Source organism: Dipodomys ordii, unplaced genomic scaffold (assembly GCF_000151885.1).
Source record: "Dipodomys ordii isolate 6190 unplaced genomic scaffold, Dord_2.0 Scaffold137, whole genome shotgun sequence".
In the NCBI taxonomy this organism is placed as follows: Eukaryota; Metazoa; Chordata; class Mammalia; order Rodentia; family Heteromyidae; genus Dipodomys; species Dipodomys ordii.
This window is the reverse complement of record NW_012267353.1, coordinates 694,477-716,291: the sequence shown is the minus strand read 5'-3', so window position 1 is coordinate 716,291 and position 21,815 is coordinate 694,477. Positions and strand designations below refer to the sequence as shown.

Genomic DNA, 21,815 nt, shown 5'->3' with positions numbered 1-21,815 from the left:
TGTGTACTTCCCTTGGAACTGAGGTTGAGTTAATCATCAGTTCATGGCTCACTATCATCATCCATCCCTTTGGGCCTATCTACTGATTGCTGGATCCATTTTTTCCATTCTCCATTTTCTTTCCTTAAGGCAACAGTTGACTGTCTTTGTATATAGCCATATATTATAATTAATATGGTTTCATGCTCATAGACTTCTACATTCCTTAACTGAGACTATGGGCCTCATTTATTTTCTCATTTTTGTGCTCAGCATGCTATTTTAGGATTCAGCTATGTTGCTAGGAACATCTCTTGTTGCTTTTAGCCACCACAGAGCATCTTGTAGGTGCATCTCCTATCTTCACTTGTCAGTTCCACCCATGAACACTCAAGCTGCCTTCACTTCTGAGGCTCATGACTGATACTGTGATAGGAAATCTTGAACATATCCTTTCTTGCATCTAGAGTGTTTCTAGGATATATGCCCAGACGAGGGATTTCTGAGTCATAATATTTGGCTAAATACTCCCACCTTGCTCTCCAGAAGAAGTACATCTATCAAGAATCCCCAGAAGTGCACAAGTGTTTCTGTTTACTCATGTCTCTGCCAACTTCTAATTTTTTTTTGGCAATGTTATGGATGTGAAGCAACATCTTCCTTTGGCTCCCTGGAATCTGATTACTAATGAGTATGATTACACTAGTTTTGCATGTCCTCTTCTGTGAGGTTACCTGTTTATCTCTTTGACCATTTCTTGATTGATTTTCCTAGCCATTTGCGTATTGACTTATGTACAGTTTTCTTTATTCTAGGAATCTGGCCTTGTAAACTTGTGGTTTTGTGACTATATTCTTCCAGCTTGACATCTCTCTTCCTTTGACTCCGATACCATCCAGTGAACAGAAATACTGTAGGGGTTTTTGTGTGTGTGTGTGTGTGTGTGTGTGTGTGTGTTTCCGTTTGTAGGGCCTGAACTCTGGGCCTGGGCACTGTTCCTCAGCTCTTCAGCTCAAGGTTAGCACTCTACCACTTGAGCCATAGCACCACTTCCAGCTTTTTTTCTGCTTATGTGGTGCTGAGGAATCAAACCCAGGACCTCAGGCATGCAAGGCAAGCACTCTACCATTGAGCCACCTTCCCAGCCCAATACTGTAGTTTTTATATAATCAAATTATATAATCAATTTCTGTCCTCCAACCAATAGTACTTGGAGTTTTCTTTTTGGCAATCCTTCCTCCTGTGTTGTATATAGACCATAGGTTGTTTTAAGAACTGCAATTTAACTTCTGTGACGAAGCTTTGAGGAGCATTACTTTCTTCATGGATTTGCTCTTTTCCAGTCATCAGAAGATTTGTCAATGAAGGAATAATAGATAAGAATAACAGAGCTGGGCCTGGGAAGGTGGCTCAGTGGTAGAGCGCTTGCCTTGCATGCATGAGGCCCTAGGTTCGATTCCTCAGCGCCACATAAGCAAAAAGAAAAGCTGGAAGTGGCGTGGTTGCTCAAGTGGTAGAGTGCTAGCCTTGAGCTGAAGAGCTGAGGGACAGCGCCCGGGCCCAGAGTTCAGGCCCCACGACCGGACCCCCCCCCCCAAAAAAAATAACAGAGCTGGATGTGAATTCTTTTTTGGGGAGGGGGAGGGGGAGTCTGCTCATGGGCCTGAACTCTGGGTCTGGGCGCTGTCCCTCAGCTCTTCAGCTCAAGGCTAGCACTCTACCACTTGAGCCACAGCGCCACTTCCGGCTTTTTTCTTTTTGCTTATGTGGTGCTGAGGAATCAAACCCAGGGACCTCCAGCATGCAAGGCAAGTGCTCTACCACTGAGCCACCTTCCCAGCCCCTGTATGTGAATTCTTGAATGTGCTCAAGGCATGCTCATGCCCTTTCTACTTCAGAATTTTAGTGGCAGCTAACTTTGCCTAATGCAGTTTTCCCACCATCATTAGTCTACTCTCCCAGACCATAACTCCTGTTTCTTCCAAGATGCCTACTCCTTCTGTCTCACTTTCTTTTGAAAGCTCTTAGAATCAGTAGAAAACATTTACACGGCCAGACATCACTTCAGCTTCCCCAGACTGAGGTTACTACCTGTTCTCCTGGGTCCTTAGGTATTTGGAGATTTGCAGGCATTTCTTCTCCCTCTCCCCACTGATTTTTCTGAAGGTTCATTGCTAGAATATAGCTACAACCTTAATATAATACACCATTTGTTCTTAGATAGTTTCCCTTGAATTTACAGAACAATAGTTATTTTTAACTTTTTTTTTTTGTCAGTTGTGGGGCTTGAACTTTGGGCCTGGGTGCTGTCCCTGAACTCTTCAGCTCAAGGTTAGTGCTCTACCACTTGAGCCACAGCACCATTTCCAGTTTTCTGGTTATTAATTAGAGAAGAGTCTCATGGACTTTCCTGCCTGGGCTGGCTTTGAACTGCCATCCTCAGATCTCATCCTCCTGAGTAGCTAGAATTGCAGGCATGAGCCACCAGTGCCTGGCTTAATTTGTTGTTGTTTTTTTTTAAATTTTGTTGTAAAGGTGATGTATATAGGGGTTGCAGTTACATAAGTCAGGTAATGAGTATGTTTCCTTTTGAACAGTGTCACCCTCTCCTCCATTCTTTCCCAGTTAACAATAGTTACTTCTAATGCAGCCCTCTCGGGTTCTTTCAATTTGACTTAAAAAAAATTAAATGGTGTAGACTGCAAACCCAAGCCCTCAATTCTAGCCAAGGACTTCTTGGACTCAAGAGACCATATTAACTATGGATGGAATGTTGAGAAAGGTTCCCAGCATAGGAAATATTGGGGATGTGATTAAAATTTTATAACTGAAAATATTAATTAACAAACATTATAGAGTCTTACAGTGTCCAGTGTGGTGTTTTGAAATGTGCCTATTTATGAAATGGCTACATTGAACTAATTATAACCTCACACACTTAACCATTGTACTGTGATGAGAATATTGAAATCTATCTTCTTAGAGATTTTCAAGTGTAACACATTGTCATTAACCTCAGCCACCACTCTTGATCTCTTGAATGTCTTGACTTCTCCTGTCTGACTGAACTTTTGTATCATTTGGCTAACTTCCTAGGGTTGTTTTATTGATCATAAGAATTAATATGCAAGCTGTATGCCTGTGGCTCATGCTGTAATCCTAACTACTCAGGACACTGAATATTACATCTTGAAGCTAGCTAGGCAGGAAAGTCCTTGAGACTCTTATCTACAATAAACCGTCAAAGAACTAGAATTGGCATTATGGCTCAAATGGTGTAGTGCCAGCCTTGTGCAAAAAAAAAAAAAGTATCTTGTATTTGAGCCCCAGGACTTGCATGAAAAAAAAAAAGAAGTGGTAGAGTGCTTGCCTTGTATGCATGAGGCCCTGGGTTTTATTCTTCAGCACCACATAAGCAGAAAAAGCCAGAAATGGTGCTAGAGTGGTAGAGTGCTAGCCTTGAGCTGAAGAGCTGAGGGACAGTGCCCAGGCCCAGAGTTCAGGCCCCATGACCGGACCCCCCCACACACACCCTCACCCTGCCAAAAAAAAAAAGAATATATTACTAAGATTTTTTGTGCCAAAGGGCAACAATGCAAAACACTCTGATATTCCTTGGGAAATTTAAATCAATAAATTCTTCAGCCTTTCAAATATCCATAGTGTTTCCATTGAGAAGCAGTGGTTCAAGTTAATTTAGTATATAGGTAAAGTAAATGAAACTCAAAGAAGGTTGACAAGTGCCCAGACTCACCGCACAGATAGGAATGGGTCTCTAGACAGGGAGGTGTGGTCTTCCCAGGACACATTCTCCATGCACCATGCTTGTATTGTTGTCTTATATGTCTTCTTTTCTTTACTTTTCACTGGGTACAGCTGAGCTTGGTGATTATGATCCTGATGAGCATCCTGAGAATTACCTCAGTGAGTTTGAGATTTTCCCGAAGCAGTCACAGAAACTGGAAAGAAAAATAATGGAAATTCACAGAAATGATCTCAGGTAATATGGTATGAAATGTGAAATGATACAGGCGAGGAAAACATGCTTCCTGTGGGGAATGCAGAATCCATGGAGTGAAAATGCTAATACCACATGGGTGGCATGTTTTAGGTGACCACAAGATCTTGGGCCCTTTAAGGACCCCTGGTACTCTTCATCAGTGACAATTTCAGTAGTGTGGGGCCTGGTAGCTGTTTATGTTATGTTTGATTCGATCTATATATTTTCTTATACACATGGCTTTCTAACTCTCTCCAGTTTCTTTTTCTTTTTTTTTTTTTGTGCTAGTACTAGGGCTTGAGCTCAGAGCCTGGCTGCTGTCCCTGTGCTTTTTTACTCAATGGTGGTACTCTACCACTTGAGCCACAGTGCTACTTCTGGCCTTTTTGGTGATTCATTGAAGATGAGTTTCACAGACTTTCCTGTTCAGGCTGCTTTCAAACCATAATCCTCAGATCTCAGCCTCCTGAGTAAGCTAAGATTACAAGTACAAGCCACAGACACCCAGCCACCTAGTTTCTGAAAGTGAAATATAAGGCAAATGAACAATGCTTTCTGATTTGAAATTTGTGTTGCCTTTTCCCCTCTTGTGGGCTTTGCTGGAATCCTTGATTTCAAGTAGAGTAGAACTCATTGATATGGCTCCTTCCCTTATCTATGATGTTTCCAGATTATCATACGGAGCCCCAGTGGTCTGTAAAAGGACCATGTTCTACAGAGTATTCACTGGATACCTGACACTATTCTAAGCCCTCGGCATACACTGACTCATTTATTTTTCACAACATCTCAGGAGCTAGGAACTAGGGAACTCCAAAGAGGTCTGCCTGCATGTACAGCCTGTGCTTTTAAGCACTGGACAAGGCATGCTTGTACTCTGCATATGTTATGGGAAATAAAATGAAGCATGCTTAAGACTTATCACCAGTGTGGACCTCAGGTAAATCTGGTATTCTAGTCTGTAATTAGCATGTAGATCCCGTGCAGATCATAGAAAAGCAAACACTTTCATAATAATGGCAAGCACAGGCCTGTTATGATAAGTATTGATAGAGAAATGCAAGATCCGAGATGTTGCCATCTTCTGGGCCTCTGATAATTACAGCCACTGGATTATGAATTCAGGAACAAATAGCTGCCCTCTTTGTGAAGGCATGCAGCACTCTCCTTGCTTTGTACAGGCACGCCCCCTTCTGGTAAGTATGGAAAGAGCACAAGTGTGTACAGGTTCTGTTTGGAAAAGCAATCTCTACTCTTGGGAATAAAGATGATCAGGCACCAAAACATTGCAGTTATTTCAGAAATCAACATGCCCCCACAATAGGCTACTCAAGAAGCTGAGATTTGAGGCTCATATTTCAAAGTCAGCTTGGGCAAGAAAGCCTGTGAGATTATTCTCTCCAATTAACAACCAAAAATCTGGAGATGGAGCATAAATCTGGAGATGAGTATAAAAGCTCAAGGAAAGTGCCTAGGCCCTGAGTTCAGGCCCCAGGAACAGCCTCAGGAATGGCCATGCACGCACACAAACATGTGCATGCACATACACAATACATATATCTATGTATATATGTGGCAAATATATTTAACTTGCACTGTTCTTATACACTTTGGGGATAAGTTCTGGAGTTAGCAATAGGCTTCCCATAGTCCAGTTATATTGAAGGCAATGTGGCTTAGAGGTGCTTCCTAGGACCACATAATTAGATCTGTTAGATGAAGGATTTGTATCCCTTATGTGGATTACCTGGAAAATCTTTTGTGACCAGAATTTAGTCTTAGATACTTCAAATGTGTCTTAGTAACAAATGTTTATTTAGCCCTTATTGGAGGTCAAACTGCTTTATGTGTTCCATGTTCACTGGGTCCTCCCAAACTCTCCAAGGTAAGGGCGGGTTGAAGAAAGTACAGCCTGGAAAGACTGCTACATAGCAGCAGTCAGAACATGAACATTGGCTTTTGCTTATATGAAGATGCTACCCTGCACTGAGAAATTGTGGGAAACAGATAGTTAGCTGGGTATTTCTTGGTGTTGCCATGGCAGTGGTACCCAAGATGGGCACTGGGGGTAGGAGGAGTTAGTAATTTCTGCCTCCGGAGCTTCAAAGACCTGAATAAAGAATCAGAGATGAAATTGAAAGAAGAGAATCTTGAGAGACATTGCAGTAAGACTTGGTGACTCACTGGATTTTATGAGGAAATGGATGGATCAAAGAAAATTCTTTTGTCCCTTCCTTCCTTCCTTCCTTCCTTCCTCTCTCCCCGCTTTCTTTTCACTTGTTCTTTCTTTATGAGCCAGAATTGGCACTTGAACTCAGGGCCTGGATGCTATCCTTAGCCGTTTTTTTTTTTTGAACAAAACACTAGTACTCTTCCACTTGAGCACCATCTCTAGTTTTTTGTTAGTTGATTGGTGATAAGAGCCTCATGGATTTTCCTCCCTGGGATGGCTTTGAACCACAGTTCTTAGCTCTCAGCTTTCTTAATAGCTCAGATTACATGTGTGAGCCACCAGCACCCAGCCCAAACTGTTTCTTAACAATCACATTATATATTGGACCCTGTGCAAGCACTTGGCTTTGCTGGTTTCTCTGACAGTGCTCATCATGATTTAGAGTCACCCATGCTTTATGAATATCATACTTTATGGGCTAATATTGATATGAAGTAAAAAGTTTGTCAAACAGCCTTGTGTGAGTCTTTACAATATCACTGACTAAAAAAGTTGGTTTTTAGAGAAGTTTGGGTTCATATCAAAATTGAAGGGAATGTTTGGATACTAGTAACTCACGCCTGAAATCCTAGCTTGCAGATTGGGAAGAAAACTTCTTGAGACCTTTATCTCCAATTAACCAGCAAAATCTGGAAGTGGAGGTGTGGCTCAAGTAGTAGGGTGCCAGCGTTGAGCAAAATAAAGCAAAGCCCCACTTCTGGTACATTAAAAATAATGGAAAGGAGCGGGCAGATAATTCCCACATGCCCTCTGCCACCACACATGTTGTTACTTATTTCTTCCTCGGAACAGTCCATTAGTAATAATCAATCAATGTCAATACATACTAATGTCAAGTAGGGTTTATGCTTGATTTTCATTCCATGAGGGTGGACAAATGTTCAATAACGCATCTCCACTATTATAGTGCCATTTGTAATAGATTCTCTGTTCTAAAAACCAGTCCCCTGTCACCTAAGCTCTGGAAACCACTGATCAATTATTATTTTCTGTAGGTTTGACTTTTCTAGCATGTCATAGATGGGAGAATACAGCTTTTCAGGTTGGATTTTCACTTAGTAATATGTGTTTCCGCTTCCTCCATTTATATCCCTGGCTTGATTGCTCACTTTGTTTTTTTGAACCACTGACTAATATTTCATTGTCTGGATGTGTGATGCATCACTGATCACTTATTCATTCACTTACTGAGGACAACTTGGTTGCTCCCAAGTTTGAGTATAGTGTTATTCATAATAAATAGCATCATTATCATTCAACGCCTATGTGAAGGTTTTTCTGTGGGTGTATGCTTTCAGCTTCTTTAGGTAAATGCCAGAGGAGTATGCTTTGCTACAGCATATTGTATCAGTATGTTTAGTTTCATAAGAAACTGTTTTCTACTGTCTATACCATTTTGTATTCCTACCAGAAATGAACGAGAGTTCCAGTTGCTTTACATCCTTGCCAGCATTTGATGGTGTTGGTGTTCTGGATACTAGCCATTCTAATCACTGTATAGATAGTAAGGATTTATTTTTTAAAGATTTCATAGAGGCATCTTTGTACCTCTTAATACCCTGTGAACCAGAGGCTATGAAGTTATATCATTTATTTTATTGAACATGTGTTATGTTAAAAATCTACTGGGTCTGAGTTGTATTTAAATAAAACTTTTTGTAGCTACACAGTTCTTACTTTGTAGAAATAATAGTAATTGGGCCACAAATATTAAGTTGGCCATGACTGAATAAACTTTATTGACAAACCAGATGAGCGTCCTCAGGTGTATCACAAGAACTAGTTTTCTGACCCTGTTCTAAAGAACAAGTCTGGAATCAAATTCCACTTCACTTTTGTACCACCTCTACACATAATTCTAAGACAACAAGAGAGATCCCTGTATTTAAAACTAAGTGTGAAGAAGAATCTTGTTTTAATTGGCAGACTAAATTGAGTTTGGTGTGCAAACATGAAATCCTAGTGTAGGACTGATTTAAAATAAGTTGCTCCTCTTTTAGTGCCATCTGGTGGCCATAAAGAGTCATTACCAGAATCCCATAGTATTTGACTATTCAGTTATTTTGGCTCTCTTCGTTTCTGTTTTCCACAGTTTTAATTGTAGCCAGCTGAGTTAAGAGGAAGCTCCCAAACTATTAGTCCTGAGGATTCTCAGAGAGGGAATGAAGATAAAAATAAGATTTATATTAGCCTGGTGTCCGTGGCTCAAGCCTGTAATCCTAGCCATTCAGGAGCTGAGATATGAGGATCACAGTTCAAAGCCAACACCAGCAGGAAAGTCCATGAAACTCTTATCTCCAATAAACCACCTGAAAACCAGAAGTGTCGCTGTAGCTCAAGTGGTAGAGTGCTAGCCTTGAGCTGAAGAGCTGAGGGACAGTGCTCAGGCCCAGAGTTCAAGCCCCATGTCTGACAGGAAAATAATTATTTCACTGTAAAGAACCCTGATAAGCTTCTCTGGAGGTTTTTTTAGTCTTACCATTTTCTCATCACCAAATTAATCACCAGTTCATTAGAGGAAAAAATATTTACAGTAACTTCAGCCATAGGTCAAAAGCTTTTAAATATTCAAGAAGCTCAATTGGCAGCAGAACTATCTTGAGATATATATTCCTTGCTGCTAAGCAGCAGGACAAACATTTCTAATTGGCCATGGTTGTGAAGGTCAAATCCAGTGTATTTGGGCTGGAAGCAACAATGGCCTATGTGTGATTTGCAGCTAGCAGTTGCCTTTGTTTCTTACAGTTCATATTTCTGCACATAGTTATTACTTAACAAATGGCTAGCTTCCTAAAAGTAAGTAGTCTACCATGGCAAATCTCTTCTACATGTGTTCCATATATATATATATATATATATATATATATATATATATATATATTATATATATATATAATGTATATATATATGTATACATATATCTTACAAGAACCCCCCGGGATTTTTTTTTCCATTTGGAGAAGAGTGTTTATTGAATAGAAGGAGGAGGGGGAGATGTCCAATTATTTTTCAACCTCAGACATCCTTTCTCTCTGCCATGTCTTCTCCCTCCCCCTGTGTCCTTTCCCTTCTTGAATTCCTTGCAAAAGCCCCCATGCCTCCCTCTGATAGCATTTCTGGTTTTTTGTTGACATTTACTATAACAGCCTTGCTAGGTAGAAGAAGATGGAATCATTTAGCCTCAAATGCTCTTCTACAAAAACAAAATCCTTGCATTACAGGGCCCAAAATTGGATAATTCTGTATAAGTGTGGGCCAGAGACAAAGATGTGCAACATCTGAGTTGGTAACATTTTTTTATAAGTAAGAGCTGGTAAAGCAACTTGAAGGAGAAGGAACAATGTCCCCAGTATACAACAAGGCTGTGACGAAAGGAGGGAGGGGTTGTACTGAAAGTCAGAGTTAATCATGTTTAGTGTGTTCTTAGTGTGTTCTCTGAATGTCCCTGATTGTGATTCCAACTTACAAGGCAGACTCTCAACTTTGGAACACTAGAACAATGTATCCATCCATCTATCCATTCATCCATGATTTATCTATCTATCCATTCATCTACCAATGATTCACTCATTTATCCATGAAATTTTCCACCTATCCATTCATATAACACGTATTTTGTTGAAGAGCAATGTTGCTTGGGAAAGGGTAGCAGTGTACAATCTCAGCTCTTCAGTTGCTTCACCAGCAAGCTAGGGTCTCCTAGATCCCCTTCATCAACCACACCACCTGTACTTCATGTATTCAAAGATTTTTTTAATCTAAAAATAATATCCATGAGACAGCATTTGAGTCCATCTGAGAGCTGAGGATACAAGAAACTTAGGTGTACTAACACCCAGAATGTTCTTCCAAGTAGCCTCTTAGTTATGCTAGCTTTGGGTGGGGTCAATGAAAGGAGATGAATACGCCATAGGTAGGGAGTAAGAGCCACAGCCACACCTTTACCCTGCTGCAGAATTGCGTGGCATTCCTTAGAGTCACTCCAGACACCAGTCAGACATGAGCCAATGGCAGGGGAGAGGACAGCAGGAAGGAGAAAGAACTTCTAACGTCCCGGGGGCTACGGATGGTACTGAAGAACGTCCCAGTTTCTGTAGCCACGGGGTGAAGCACACACAGCCCTCTGGAGCCTCCTGGGTGCTAAGACCCTAAGTCCTGCCAAATGGCATGTTGTGGGAGGGGCTCTCAAACATCTGAAGCCAGAGTAAGGAAAGCAGAAAGATGCCAGAACACTAAATCCAGATAAAGTTGTCTTCAAGTTGTAGCACAATCTAATTAAACTCAAATGGAAAATTCTAGTATTCAGGAAGAGAATGTTCTTTTTATATAGAAAAAAATAATTCTATTGTCAAGGTGATGTACAGAGGGGTTACAGTTACATAAGTAAGGTAGTGATTACATTTCTTGTCGAACATTGTTACCCCTCTCTCATTTTTCTTCCACTTTCGTTCCTCCCACCCAAGTTGTAAAGTTCATTTCCAACATATTGTCTTGTGAGTATCGCTGTTGCATTGGTTCTCCTTTTGTCCTTTGTCTCATCATTTTGTTGTTCCCCTTCCCTTCTCTAATTCAGATAAATGTATATACAATATGCAGGGTACCAAAATCAAATACAATGACAATAGGAGATAAACCATAGGGAAAAAACACAAAAGAAAAAAGAAATAACTTCACATATAAAAACAACAACAAAGAAAAACCTCTTGTTTCCATATCTTGGAGTTCATTTCGCTTAATATCATTTTATATGGTCATATGTACATAGCTATTGAGCTATTGTGATCCTTTTGCAGGACTATCCTAGACATATACTAATTATTACAAATAAGGGAAACTATGGGGTCTATGTTTCTTTGGGTCTGGCTTACTTAATAGGATTTTTTTCCAAGTCTTTCCATTTCCTTATAAATGGGGTGATGTCATTCTTTCTATTTGTCTTCTCTACTTGAGTGTAATTCTTATGCTTGTAGGTCCATAGGGCTGAGACAGGGAACAGAAGAGCCAGTTGTGCAATCCAGGTCATTTCTGGCAAAATCTACACTTAATTCCACCGTTAGTGGCAATGAATTATTTGCATTCATTCTTTAAGCATTTGATGTTTCTATATTTTATGTGATGGTTTGCTGAAGGAAGGTCAATATAACAGAGATTGTTTCTCTCTGGCTTAAAATATTCAGAGAGGCAAGGGGGACAATATACAGCTAAATACGTAATTACTTCACCTTACCTAATTTATTAGAAAAGCATGTCTTTAGAGAAATGCTAACTCTTACAAAAGAATTCCCTCGTTATTATCTCTAAACGTGTCAGTTGAGACATTATTAATCTTAGAAGAACATTTCCCAGTATAGTGTTTAAAGGATAGAAAAATCTTTATTTTCCATTACCAAACAGAGTGTTTGCCAGGAACAAATGTCCAGTGAGAGATTCAAGGGGGAAAAAGGAAGCTTTCTATTTACTTGCTCTAAGTTTCTTCTTGGAGAACAGATTATTAGGCTTCTTCCTCAGCAAGTGAAGAGCCTTCAGAATTTCAGTGCTGTTGGGGCCCTTGCCTTTTTCCTTTTGGTTGTTGCTCCCCTCCCCCCTTATTTTTTGTGCTGGTCCTGGGGCCTGAACTCAGGGCCTGATACTGTCCCTGAGATGTTTTGCTCAAGGTTAGCACTCTGCCAACTATGGCTCCAATTCCAGGTTTTTGGTACTTAAGTGGAGATAAGAGTCTCACAGACTTTGCTGCTGATCCTCCAATCTCAGTCTGCTGAAAGTAGCTAGGATTACAGGCAGGAGCTACCAGAGCCTAACTTGGTTGTTGTCCCTTTTAAGATGTCTTCTTTGACATTTTAATTAGCCTTTCTGTGGATATGAATTTTTGTAGTCTCTTAGATACATATTGAATGGAGAGTAGGTAGTCAAATTCCAAGTGACTCTTATTTTAAGGATGAGCTTTCACTGGTCTTCCCCTCAGCATGAGATTTCTTCTCTTGTGTCACCTGCTAAGCTAACAAGGAACCACTGCTAATCTAAGGACGAGGAAGCAGATAAAAGGCTCTTGAAGTTCAAGTGGGATCACAGAAGATCCTAAGTAATCAAAGCCAACTGAAGCAAAAGAACAAAGCTGGAAATGACCACTCTACTTGACTTCAAAGTATGCAACAAAGCTGCAGTAACCAAAAACCTCTAACCAAAACCTCTAATGGTCTAAAAGCAGACACAGAGGTCAATGGGACAAAAAAGAATGCACAGAGATAAACATATGAATTTATAACCAGCTTATCAACTCACAGTGGAGAAAGACAAGTCTCTTCAAGAAACAGTGTTAGGAAACTGGATATCCACAGACAGAAGAATGAAACTAGACCCTTGTTTTTCACTGTTAACAAAAAACAATTCCAAATGAATTATATTGAAGACCTGAAATTATGAGACGTCTCTGCCTTTGGATATTTTTGTTCTGCTTTTCTTATTTATTTTGTTGGTCATGGGGCTTGAACTCTGGGCTTGGGCGCTGTTCCTGCACTCTTCAGCTCAAGGAGAGCACTCTACCACTTGAGCCACAGTGCCACTTCCGGTTTTCTAGGGGTTTATTGGCGATAAGAGTCTCACAGAGTTTCTTGCCCAGGCTGGCTTTGAACCGCAATCCTCAGCTCTCAGCCTCCTGAGTAGCTAGGATTATAGGTGTGAGCCACTAGTGCCTGGCTTTTTTCTCATTTTTGAAAGTCATAGAAATATTATGATGTGGCATTATTTATAGCTTCTTTGATTCCACTTTATTTTGTGATATCTACTTATGTTGATGTATATATCTTTATTTCATTAGCCTTTATGGCTGTGTAGTATTCCATTATCTATCCATCTGTTAATTAACATTTGAGTTGCTTTCTATGTGTTGCAATTCAAATAGCACAACTATGACAGTTTAATATATTTCTTGGTGCAGCACTGGTATGTGTTGAGCATATGAATGTGAATGCAACTGTTTTTAGAGTAAATATATGCAATTTTAATATGCCAGGGTGTTTCCCAGATTAATTTTACCAAATGCTTTATAGTATATAGTGCTTTTTTTTCATTAGTTTAAATTTTTTATCATTAATTTTAGCTACAGATAGACATACTCATGCTTTCTCATAGTTATAACCTATTTATTTATTTTTGCAGTATTGGGGTTTGAACTGAAGGACCTCATGTTTGCTACACAGATACTCTATCATTGTAGCTTTGCCCCCAACTCTCATAATTTTAATTTATATGCTCTCATAGTTTTAATTTACATTTTCTTCCTTTTCTCTCTCTTCTTTCTCACTTTTTCTTTTTTCTTTCATTTTTCCTTTTTTTCTTTCTTCCTTTCTTCTTCCTGCCCATCTTGAGGCTTGAACTCAGGAATGGGCACTGTTCCTGAACTTTTTTGCTCAAGGGTAGTGCTCTACTACATGAACCAGAGCTCTACTTTTTTTTCTTTTTTTTTGGTAATTTATTGTATATAACTTTCACAGGCTTTCCTACATGGGCTGACTTTGAACTACAGTCCTCAGATTTCAACCTCCTGAGAGTTAGGATTACAGGTGTGAGCTACCCTTGCCAGCTAATTTATGTTTTCTTGATCATACAGAGGGTAAGAAGGTCTTCATGTATTTTGTATAGACTTTCAATTTGCTAAGCCCTTATTAAGTCCTCAATTTTTCCTGGGCTATTTGGTTTAAATTCTTTTTGATAGTTCACTGACATAGCAACTTTAAAGGTATTTTAGGTAGGAGTTACTTTTTAGTTTGTATGCATTACTGACATCTTCTTGCATAAGGTAGCTTGCCTTTTTGCACCCTGGATGACATCTCCTGATGAGTAGAAAGCCTTGAGTTTGATAGGACACCCTGTGGAGCTGTGGCGCATTGGCACCCTGTGGAGTTGAGTGCTTCTGATTTGAAACTAAATGCCCATCAAACTTGGAAAAGATGGGGAAGTGGCTGAAAAGAGACCTCCAAAGCAAGTTAAAATTAGTCTCTTTCATTTCAGCTTGTTTTCTAGTACAACAAAATACTTGAGGCTGGATACTTTGTCAGGAATAGAGATTTATTTAGTTCACAGTTCTGGGAATTCAACATGTGCTTAGGTCTGCTGAGGGCCTTCTGCCTCTATCACAACATGACCGGTGGCCAAAGCGAGACCATGTGTGTGCTGGAGAGGCCACAGGAAGACAAGTCAGAGAAACTCAGGGGGTTAGACTTGCGGTGAGCTAGAAACAGAGGCTTCCACCTGTAATCCTGCTGCAGAGGAGGCACAGGTTAGGAGGACTGTGATTCAAGGCTAGCAAGGGCAAAAATGCAAGATACTATCCAAAAAATAACTAAAGTAAAAATGAGCTTGAGGCATGGCTCAAGTGCTAGAGAACTTACCTAGCAAGTATAAGGCCCTGAGTCTGAATCCCAGTGCCAGCCACCTGATAAACACAAACCAACTTACTCCCACATGGGCTTACTTACCATAATGTCATGAAAGCAACAAAACCTCTTTTAGGGCATTATGAGTAATGGCCTAATGGTCTAGCACTAGGCCTGCTCTTCAAGGTCCTGCCTCCCCTCCTCCAACTGCCACTCTGAAAACCAAGCATCTATCACACAAGCTCTGGGGGACACACTCAAGCCATCCCCAAATAATAACCCTTTCCAACATGAACCTCTAAATATAACCTTTCATTATGAACTTGTAAATAGAAGAGAAAGGTGTACTTTCAAGCCACATTGGATTTTCAGAATTAACAATGTGGTTATATAGAGGCAAGAGTGGAGGGAGTGTGATTGTGCAGAAGGGTGGACTTTGTAAGCACTGGGGAAGATCAATAGCACAGAGCCAATGGCGTGAGACTGTGAGAGACACCTGAATGCCTTGGTTTTGGTTCTGGTTTGCTTTGGCCATGGCCAATGAGTTCTTAAATTTCAAGTGTAGAAGTTGAAATGGAGATGCCTAGAAGCACAAGGGAGAGCACAACTTCAAATGCTTTGTCTTGAGGTATGTATGGAGGAGAGGAGTGAGGGCAGATAATGACCAAGAGAGTACTAGAGACAAAGGTACAGAAAGACAGACAGAGACTGAAAGGCAGACAAAGGGACAGAGGAATAGACAGCACAATAGTTGGATACAAAATTATCTTTATTTTCTGATGAAAGTTAAAATACTGCCACAAAGAGACATAGATGTATATTTGTAGTGGGTGACTTTCTTGAGCCTAGTATTAAGGGAAAAAGTACAACTACTGTGTTTTATGAAGAAAAGAATCAAAGATAAAGCCAACAATAGAATTTGTTAGATTTTGAAAGCCCATACCATACTCAAACAAATAAACCTTCCCTGTTTGAACAGTATCATAGTGAAATTTCACACTCTAAAACTGAAGACAAAATCATGAAAAGCTTCAGAAAGACTATTTTCCCAAAGTAGGCATTTAAATTAATTCCTTGGAAACATTCTATAAAATATGGACTTAAAAGTTATTTCTTCATTGTGGCCAGGTAATGGTGACTCATATATGTAATCCTAGCTACTTAAGGAGGCTGAGATAAGAGGATCATGGTTCAAAATCAGTCTGTGAAAGAAAGTTTGTGAGCTCTCATCTCCAATTAAACACCAAAAAGCCAGAAGTGTTACTGCAACTCAAGCAGTAGAGTGCTAGACTTGAGTATAAAAGTTTAGGGACAGCACGGAAGCCCTGAGTTCAAATCCCAGGATCTGCCTTTCCTACCCCCCGCCCCCACACATTGAAAAGAATCAGAGGTAGTGGTGGCTCACAACTGTAATCCTAGATATTTAGGAGGTTGAGATCTGAGGATTTTGGTTAGAAGCCAGCCTTTGCAGAAGAGATCATGAGACTCTTATCTCCAGTTAACCACCAAAAAGCTGAAAGTGGAGTTGTGGCCTAAATGGTAGAGGGTCAGCCTTGAGTGAACATGCCAAATAAGAGCATAGACCATGAGTTCAAGCCCCAGAACAGGTATACATAAGAGAAGGGATCAGAAGAAAACAAAGGAAGGAAAAGAAAAGAAACAGGCAATTTCTCTCACATGGCAACCTTTTCTTTCCTTTCCCAAGTTCCTGTGAGTAGTAGGAAAATACAAAAAACCATTAGATAAGTGATACAAGAAACAATTCCATTCTTGGGTCAGAAGGCCCAAGGTGTCTCTGGAAGACAAAAAACAGGGACAATATGAGACATGTTTGGACAAAGCCAAACATGTGCACAGCACAGCAATGGTTCTGGTGCCTTGGGCCTTCGATACATGGGGCAGCCACCATGGTGAGTAGGCAACTATATTTGGGGTCACTTTTCCCCTTCTTCTCTTGCTTTGTGAAATCATGAGCAGCAATAATCTATAGTTGAGGGCACCTGTGAGTGAGAAAAGACAACTCCAGATAGACCTAAAAACTTTACTGTGAAGCAAGTTATCCACACATACTCTTTCCACATCAAACCCCTTTCTCCAACCTCTGGAGACCACTTTATTAAACAGATATGTCAACCCCAAAGGTGAGCACCCCACAAGATCACCAAGCACTTAAGAAAGCATCCATCACTGAATGAGAAACTCTGACTCAGCCAAAAGGACTCCTCACCAAGAAACAGAATTCTGGGAGCCAACAGGATTGAACCTTTCCAAGAAACGAATGGTAATCTTTCCAAGGAAAAGAGCAAATGCTGTTCATGAAATGAGAACAAGCTGCTATTTCAAGATCCAACAGGTTGTATTGTATGGGAAATGAAATGCTTAATTGACACTTAAAAAGACATAAATGACACAATGAGCAGAATGCGCACAGCTGAAGAATGAACTGGCAAGTTGGAATAATGAAATAAGTCAGTATCTGGAAAGACAGAGCTATAAAGATGAAACGAAGATGGAAATGCATGGAAGATAGATCTGGGAATGTCAAAATACACATACCAGTACTGTACCCAGGTTCTTTCAATGGAAAGGTAGAGAGATGAACGGGAAACAGAGAGAGAGAAGGGGGAGGGAGAGAAAAAGTGAAAGAAGGTGGGGAAAGAAAGAAAATAATCAAAACAAAGGCAGTAGTCATTGGTTAGAAAGGTCTAGACAGGACAACAGGACAGTAGTAGTCTAGGTAAATAAGTAAAGAGGCTCCTTGTACATATTGAAGCCACGTTTTGGTACATTAAGAGTAAAAAATCTTTGAAGGGCTTTAGAGAGAAGGTAGTTGGACTCAATTTGTTTTAGAGATCTGGTGACTGACGCCTTGAAGAGATGAGAGGGATCCATCTGAGAGTAGAGAGCCTGGGTGCAGAGAGATTTGATGTTGTCATATAATTTTGCATTTTAAATATAAGGATGGTTTACAGCAGCAAATTTTTCTTAGTGGTTAGACTTACGTAATTATTTGAGAAGAGTAGTTCAAATTCTCTATGATACATTGGGCTGTTCTTCCAAGTGAGGTCTTTGAACCGTTCTGCAATCCCTGTGTCAAAGTTTTCCCAGCAAGGATTTCACCACCATGAATGTTTGTAGGCCTTTTCCTCCTGAGGACATGACATGTTTATCACCTTAGAGGTCAGTACTAGGACTCAACTCGTGATTGAGATTTCCTTTCAAAGTCCCTGGCTCTCTGAGGCTGACAATTCTTTGTGCCCAGAGGCCTCTGTTTAGGCTTGTTGGTAGGACTACAGGATTACCTAGTTTCTACCCAGAGCAAGATGGAATGCTATTTACCCTGGGAAATCTTTTAAAATGAGTAGGAGAGAACAGATGCTAAGTTTTATTTTGTATTAAAACTGAATTAGCAAGAACCAGCCCATTGGTAACTTGATCACCTTGATTAACTGTACAGGTCACTGCAGTGCTCAGAATACTTGTGGGTACATCATGGAACAATTAGAGAGAACATGAGACCAGAGTTCTCAGCCAAGGGCTCCTCACTGTGACAAATGACCGGTTTTTCTGATCTCTATGTAGAGAATTTCTTTATCCAGTTAAGAATACTATACTTTATTAATTAAAGGAACTCCAACCACTGATTTTTTTTTCCATTATAACTCTGTAAACTTTTCTTGTATGATTTTTAGAGGCCAGAGCCCACCAGTTGCTGAATTTAACTTACTCCTGAAGGCACACACTTTGGAAACCTACGGGGTAGATCCTCACCCATGCAAGGTAACTGTTCCACACATTGGGTGACCGTGTAATGATTGTCTAGCTCCAAAGAGAATTAACTGGTGTGCAAGAAGAACCCTCTGATAAGATTGCCACAGCCTGAACCATACTTTATAACTGGAAGGAATACCAATAGATTATGCTTTCATTGGAGTCTTGCAGTTGCTCACTAATTACCATGAGGTAGCTATGATTTTAACATCAACATACATACATTGATCCACTAAGTGGATAAGTGGAAAGTTAAGAGGCTCCTAACAGGTTTATTTTCAAGGTTATTACCAGCAAGTATACAGTCTTGAGACCTAGCATCATGGTTTGAAGCCAACCTAGGCAGACAAATCTATGAGATTCTTAGCTCCAAATAACCAGTATTAGAAATAGCTCAGGGTGTTGGGGGTTCACATAGGAATAAAGAGGCCAACTCAAAAGGAACTGGGTAAGGCAACTTTTCCTTCTGCAAAGTTACTCTTGACAAAAAAGCACACAGAACAGGCAGGTTGCTTACTTTTTATCTCTAACCCAGCAGGCCCTGCCCTTCTGTCCTCATTGCCTAAGTTCAGGTTCACTGCACATGGATGTAGCTTAATTAACAAAATGCAATTACATTTCAAGGAGCTTCTAATAGAGTGTCTTAATTAAAGTGCTCAGGAAAAAGATACATGTAACTACATTGTGATTAAGAAGGGCCAAGCCACCGGCTAAAGCAGGAATTCTTCAGAAAAACAATTCTCAGGAGATTAACAGAAAGGAAGCAAACTACTTTGGCAGAAAAGATACTTTCTCACAGCTGTAAAAAAAAAAATGGATGTGGACAGAAGGTTCAAATGGTAAACTACTACTGGTCCTGGGTTCAAGTCCCACTTCCAGCATAAAAGGAACAAAAAGATAGAGCAGTTTTTATAAGGGAAAAACAGGAAGAAAAAAGAGATTTCAAGTTACATTCTGTAATTTATATTGAATGTTTTTTACAAGGGGTTAAACAGACCACTTTTATTAGAATCACCTGGGCTGTACACCCATAACTACTGAGTCAGAACTTTAGGGGTGCAGCTAGGAAATTTGTTTAATTTCCTAAGGTGGTGCCATGCACATATTTACAGAAAAGATTAAATGAGCAATAGTCTCCTTTCTGTAATTTTAACTATGCATCAACCAAATATGCATAAATCCTAAGCTAAATTATTTACATTAGTCAGGCTCTTAACTGTAAGGTTTAGAGTAGTCCTGCCACATTTATTTACCAGATTCAACCAGCTAACTAGCTAAGTACTAGTTCCTCAGTGTTCCATTCAGGCTGCTCATTTGGAAGGTTCATAAACATCTGCTGGCCAGAACACACCCATTCCTAATGTACATAGGATCTGTGGAAATATGTAACAGGTTCCCCCCAATTCTGGTGTGTGACTAAGGTGTGGAATCTTCCAGACTGACATTTAAATCCTCTTGATCCACCTGTGTAATTGTTTTGGAATATTCTCCAACTTCTCCTTCTGGGAGCAGTGGAAGTCATTGCATTCCATTTCATGCTTTAGATTTGACCCAGAGTCTCTTTATTTTATTTAGTCTTTGGAGACAGACTTGATTTTGTTGTTATTCCTTGTACTGAACTTATCCATGAGATATTGAGTGTTCCTGGTCTAGGCTGGAAACAAAGTAGGCTTTGCTAGACAAATTTTATACTGAAATTGCCCGAAACCCTTTGGGGTGTTGATTAAGGTGAATAGAGACTGCTTAGGGGTTGGTTTCATTGCATTAAAGCACTAATGGGAACAAGAATAGTTGCTCACGGTATAAAAGCAGATCAAGTAGACATTAGAATGGAGGCAGTGTTTCCTGGTGGGGCCAAAGGACCATTCCTTAACGGGCAAAACTACATAATCCCACCCAAACTTTGGAAAGCTCAGAAGCTCCCCACCTCAGAAATTTACTATATTGCTGCAATTACTAAACTAAACATGAAGTCAATCAAGGAATATGGATGAGCATTTTATTTATTGCTTATTTTATTCTCCCATTCCAAAAAAGGTGTTTTTTTTCCTTTTTTTTCAGGATTCAACAGGTACTACAACATTTTTAGGATTCACTGCTGCAGGCTTTGTGGTGTTCCAGGGAAATAAAAGAATCCATTTGATAAAATGGTGGGTATTTTTCTTTTGAAAACTGGTTTATCAATTTTTAAATCCCTCTTCCTTTCTTTGTTTTTTTTTTAGGGCCATATCAAAAAAAGCATTTCTCATATTGATTGCTTTGCCTAACCTTGATCACAAAGGGTTTCTCCACCTATAAATCAATGCCAGTCTGGATTGTCCTTGGAGGGGAACTGAATTTGTCTAGCTGAGGAGTTGGCACAGAAGACCTAGCCTCAAAGGCTTTGCTTTCAAGAGGGGGTCCTTATTTCTGTACTAGAAGCTTCTACTGATCTGGCCAGTATGGGTTTGGTGAACTTGGGATGGGTTCTGGTGAACTAAGCTGCTAACATTTTGTTTCCTGATAACAGAACATTCAAAGCTGGGTAATATATAAAGAAAAGAGGTTTATTTTGGCTTGTGATTCTGGTGGCTGGAAAATCCAGATAGCATGGTGTGGGCATCCTGGTTGCCTCACAACATGGCAGAGAACTAGAAGAGAGGTGGGCATATGTAAAGGGTATGTGTATGAGGAAAAGTAAGAGAGACTGGGGAGGAGGGACCAGGTGCGATCCTGACAGACTTGGCACCCTTGGGGCTTCCTGGGTGGTGAGCTCATCCTGAAAACTGAAGGTCTGAGCTGTTGGGTATGAAGTTGTGGAAATGCCCTCTTGCAACTGGCCTGAACCTCATTATCCTCAATGCTATGACCCTCTTAGATGGAGGCTTTCTTCCAATATCCTTTTTTTCAAAAAGTCAAATCCTCCTTTGTTTTTGTTGGTCTTGGGGCTTAAACTCAGGGCCTGGGCTCTACCACTTTGACCAAAGCTCCCTTTCCATTTGTCTGGTGGTTAATTGAAGATAAAAGTCTCACGGACTTTCCTGCCTGGTCTGGCTTCCAACTGCGATCCTCAGTCCAAAGAAGAAAAGTCTGTGAGACTTTTACAAATAATTAATGACCAAAAAAACCCAGAAGCTGGGCTGTAACTCAAGTGGTAGAGTGCCAGCCTTGAGTGAAATACACTGGGACAGTGCACAGGCCCTGAGTTCAAGTCCCAGTATGGGCACACACACACACACACACACACACACACACACACACACACACACTCCTTTGGACAGCTTGTCATTCATCAAGCAGTTCTCACAATTTTAAGCCTTTCAATGTGTAATACAATTGTTCTGTAAACAGCATGAGGAGTGGACATTTTTTGCATTGGAGATGGATGGAGAAAGAGGGGGAAAGTCAGATACTTTGATGCCATGATCATCTACTAACTGAATCATAAATAAACCATTTTCTTTCTTTCTTTCTACCTTGC

General features: G+C 40.2%; 1 protein-coding gene across 2 annotated transcripts in view; it reads left to right on the top strand.

The window, feature by feature from the left end:
* The window catches only part of Frmd3 (FERM domain containing 3), a 272,266-nt gene that overhangs the window by 193,136 nt on the left and 57,315 nt on the right, over positions 1-21,815 (top strand). For both annotated transcript variants that reach the window (XM_013031085.1, XM_013031084.1), the window contains exons 6-8: positions 3,856-3,979; positions 18,277-18,364; positions 20,417-20,505. In XM_013031085.1, coding sequence (XP_012886539.1) covers positions 3,856-3,979; positions 18,277-18,364; positions 20,417-20,505 — 301 coding nt within the window. The remainder of the gene's footprint in view (positions 1-3,855; positions 3,980-18,276; positions 18,365-20,416; positions 20,506-21,815) is intronic.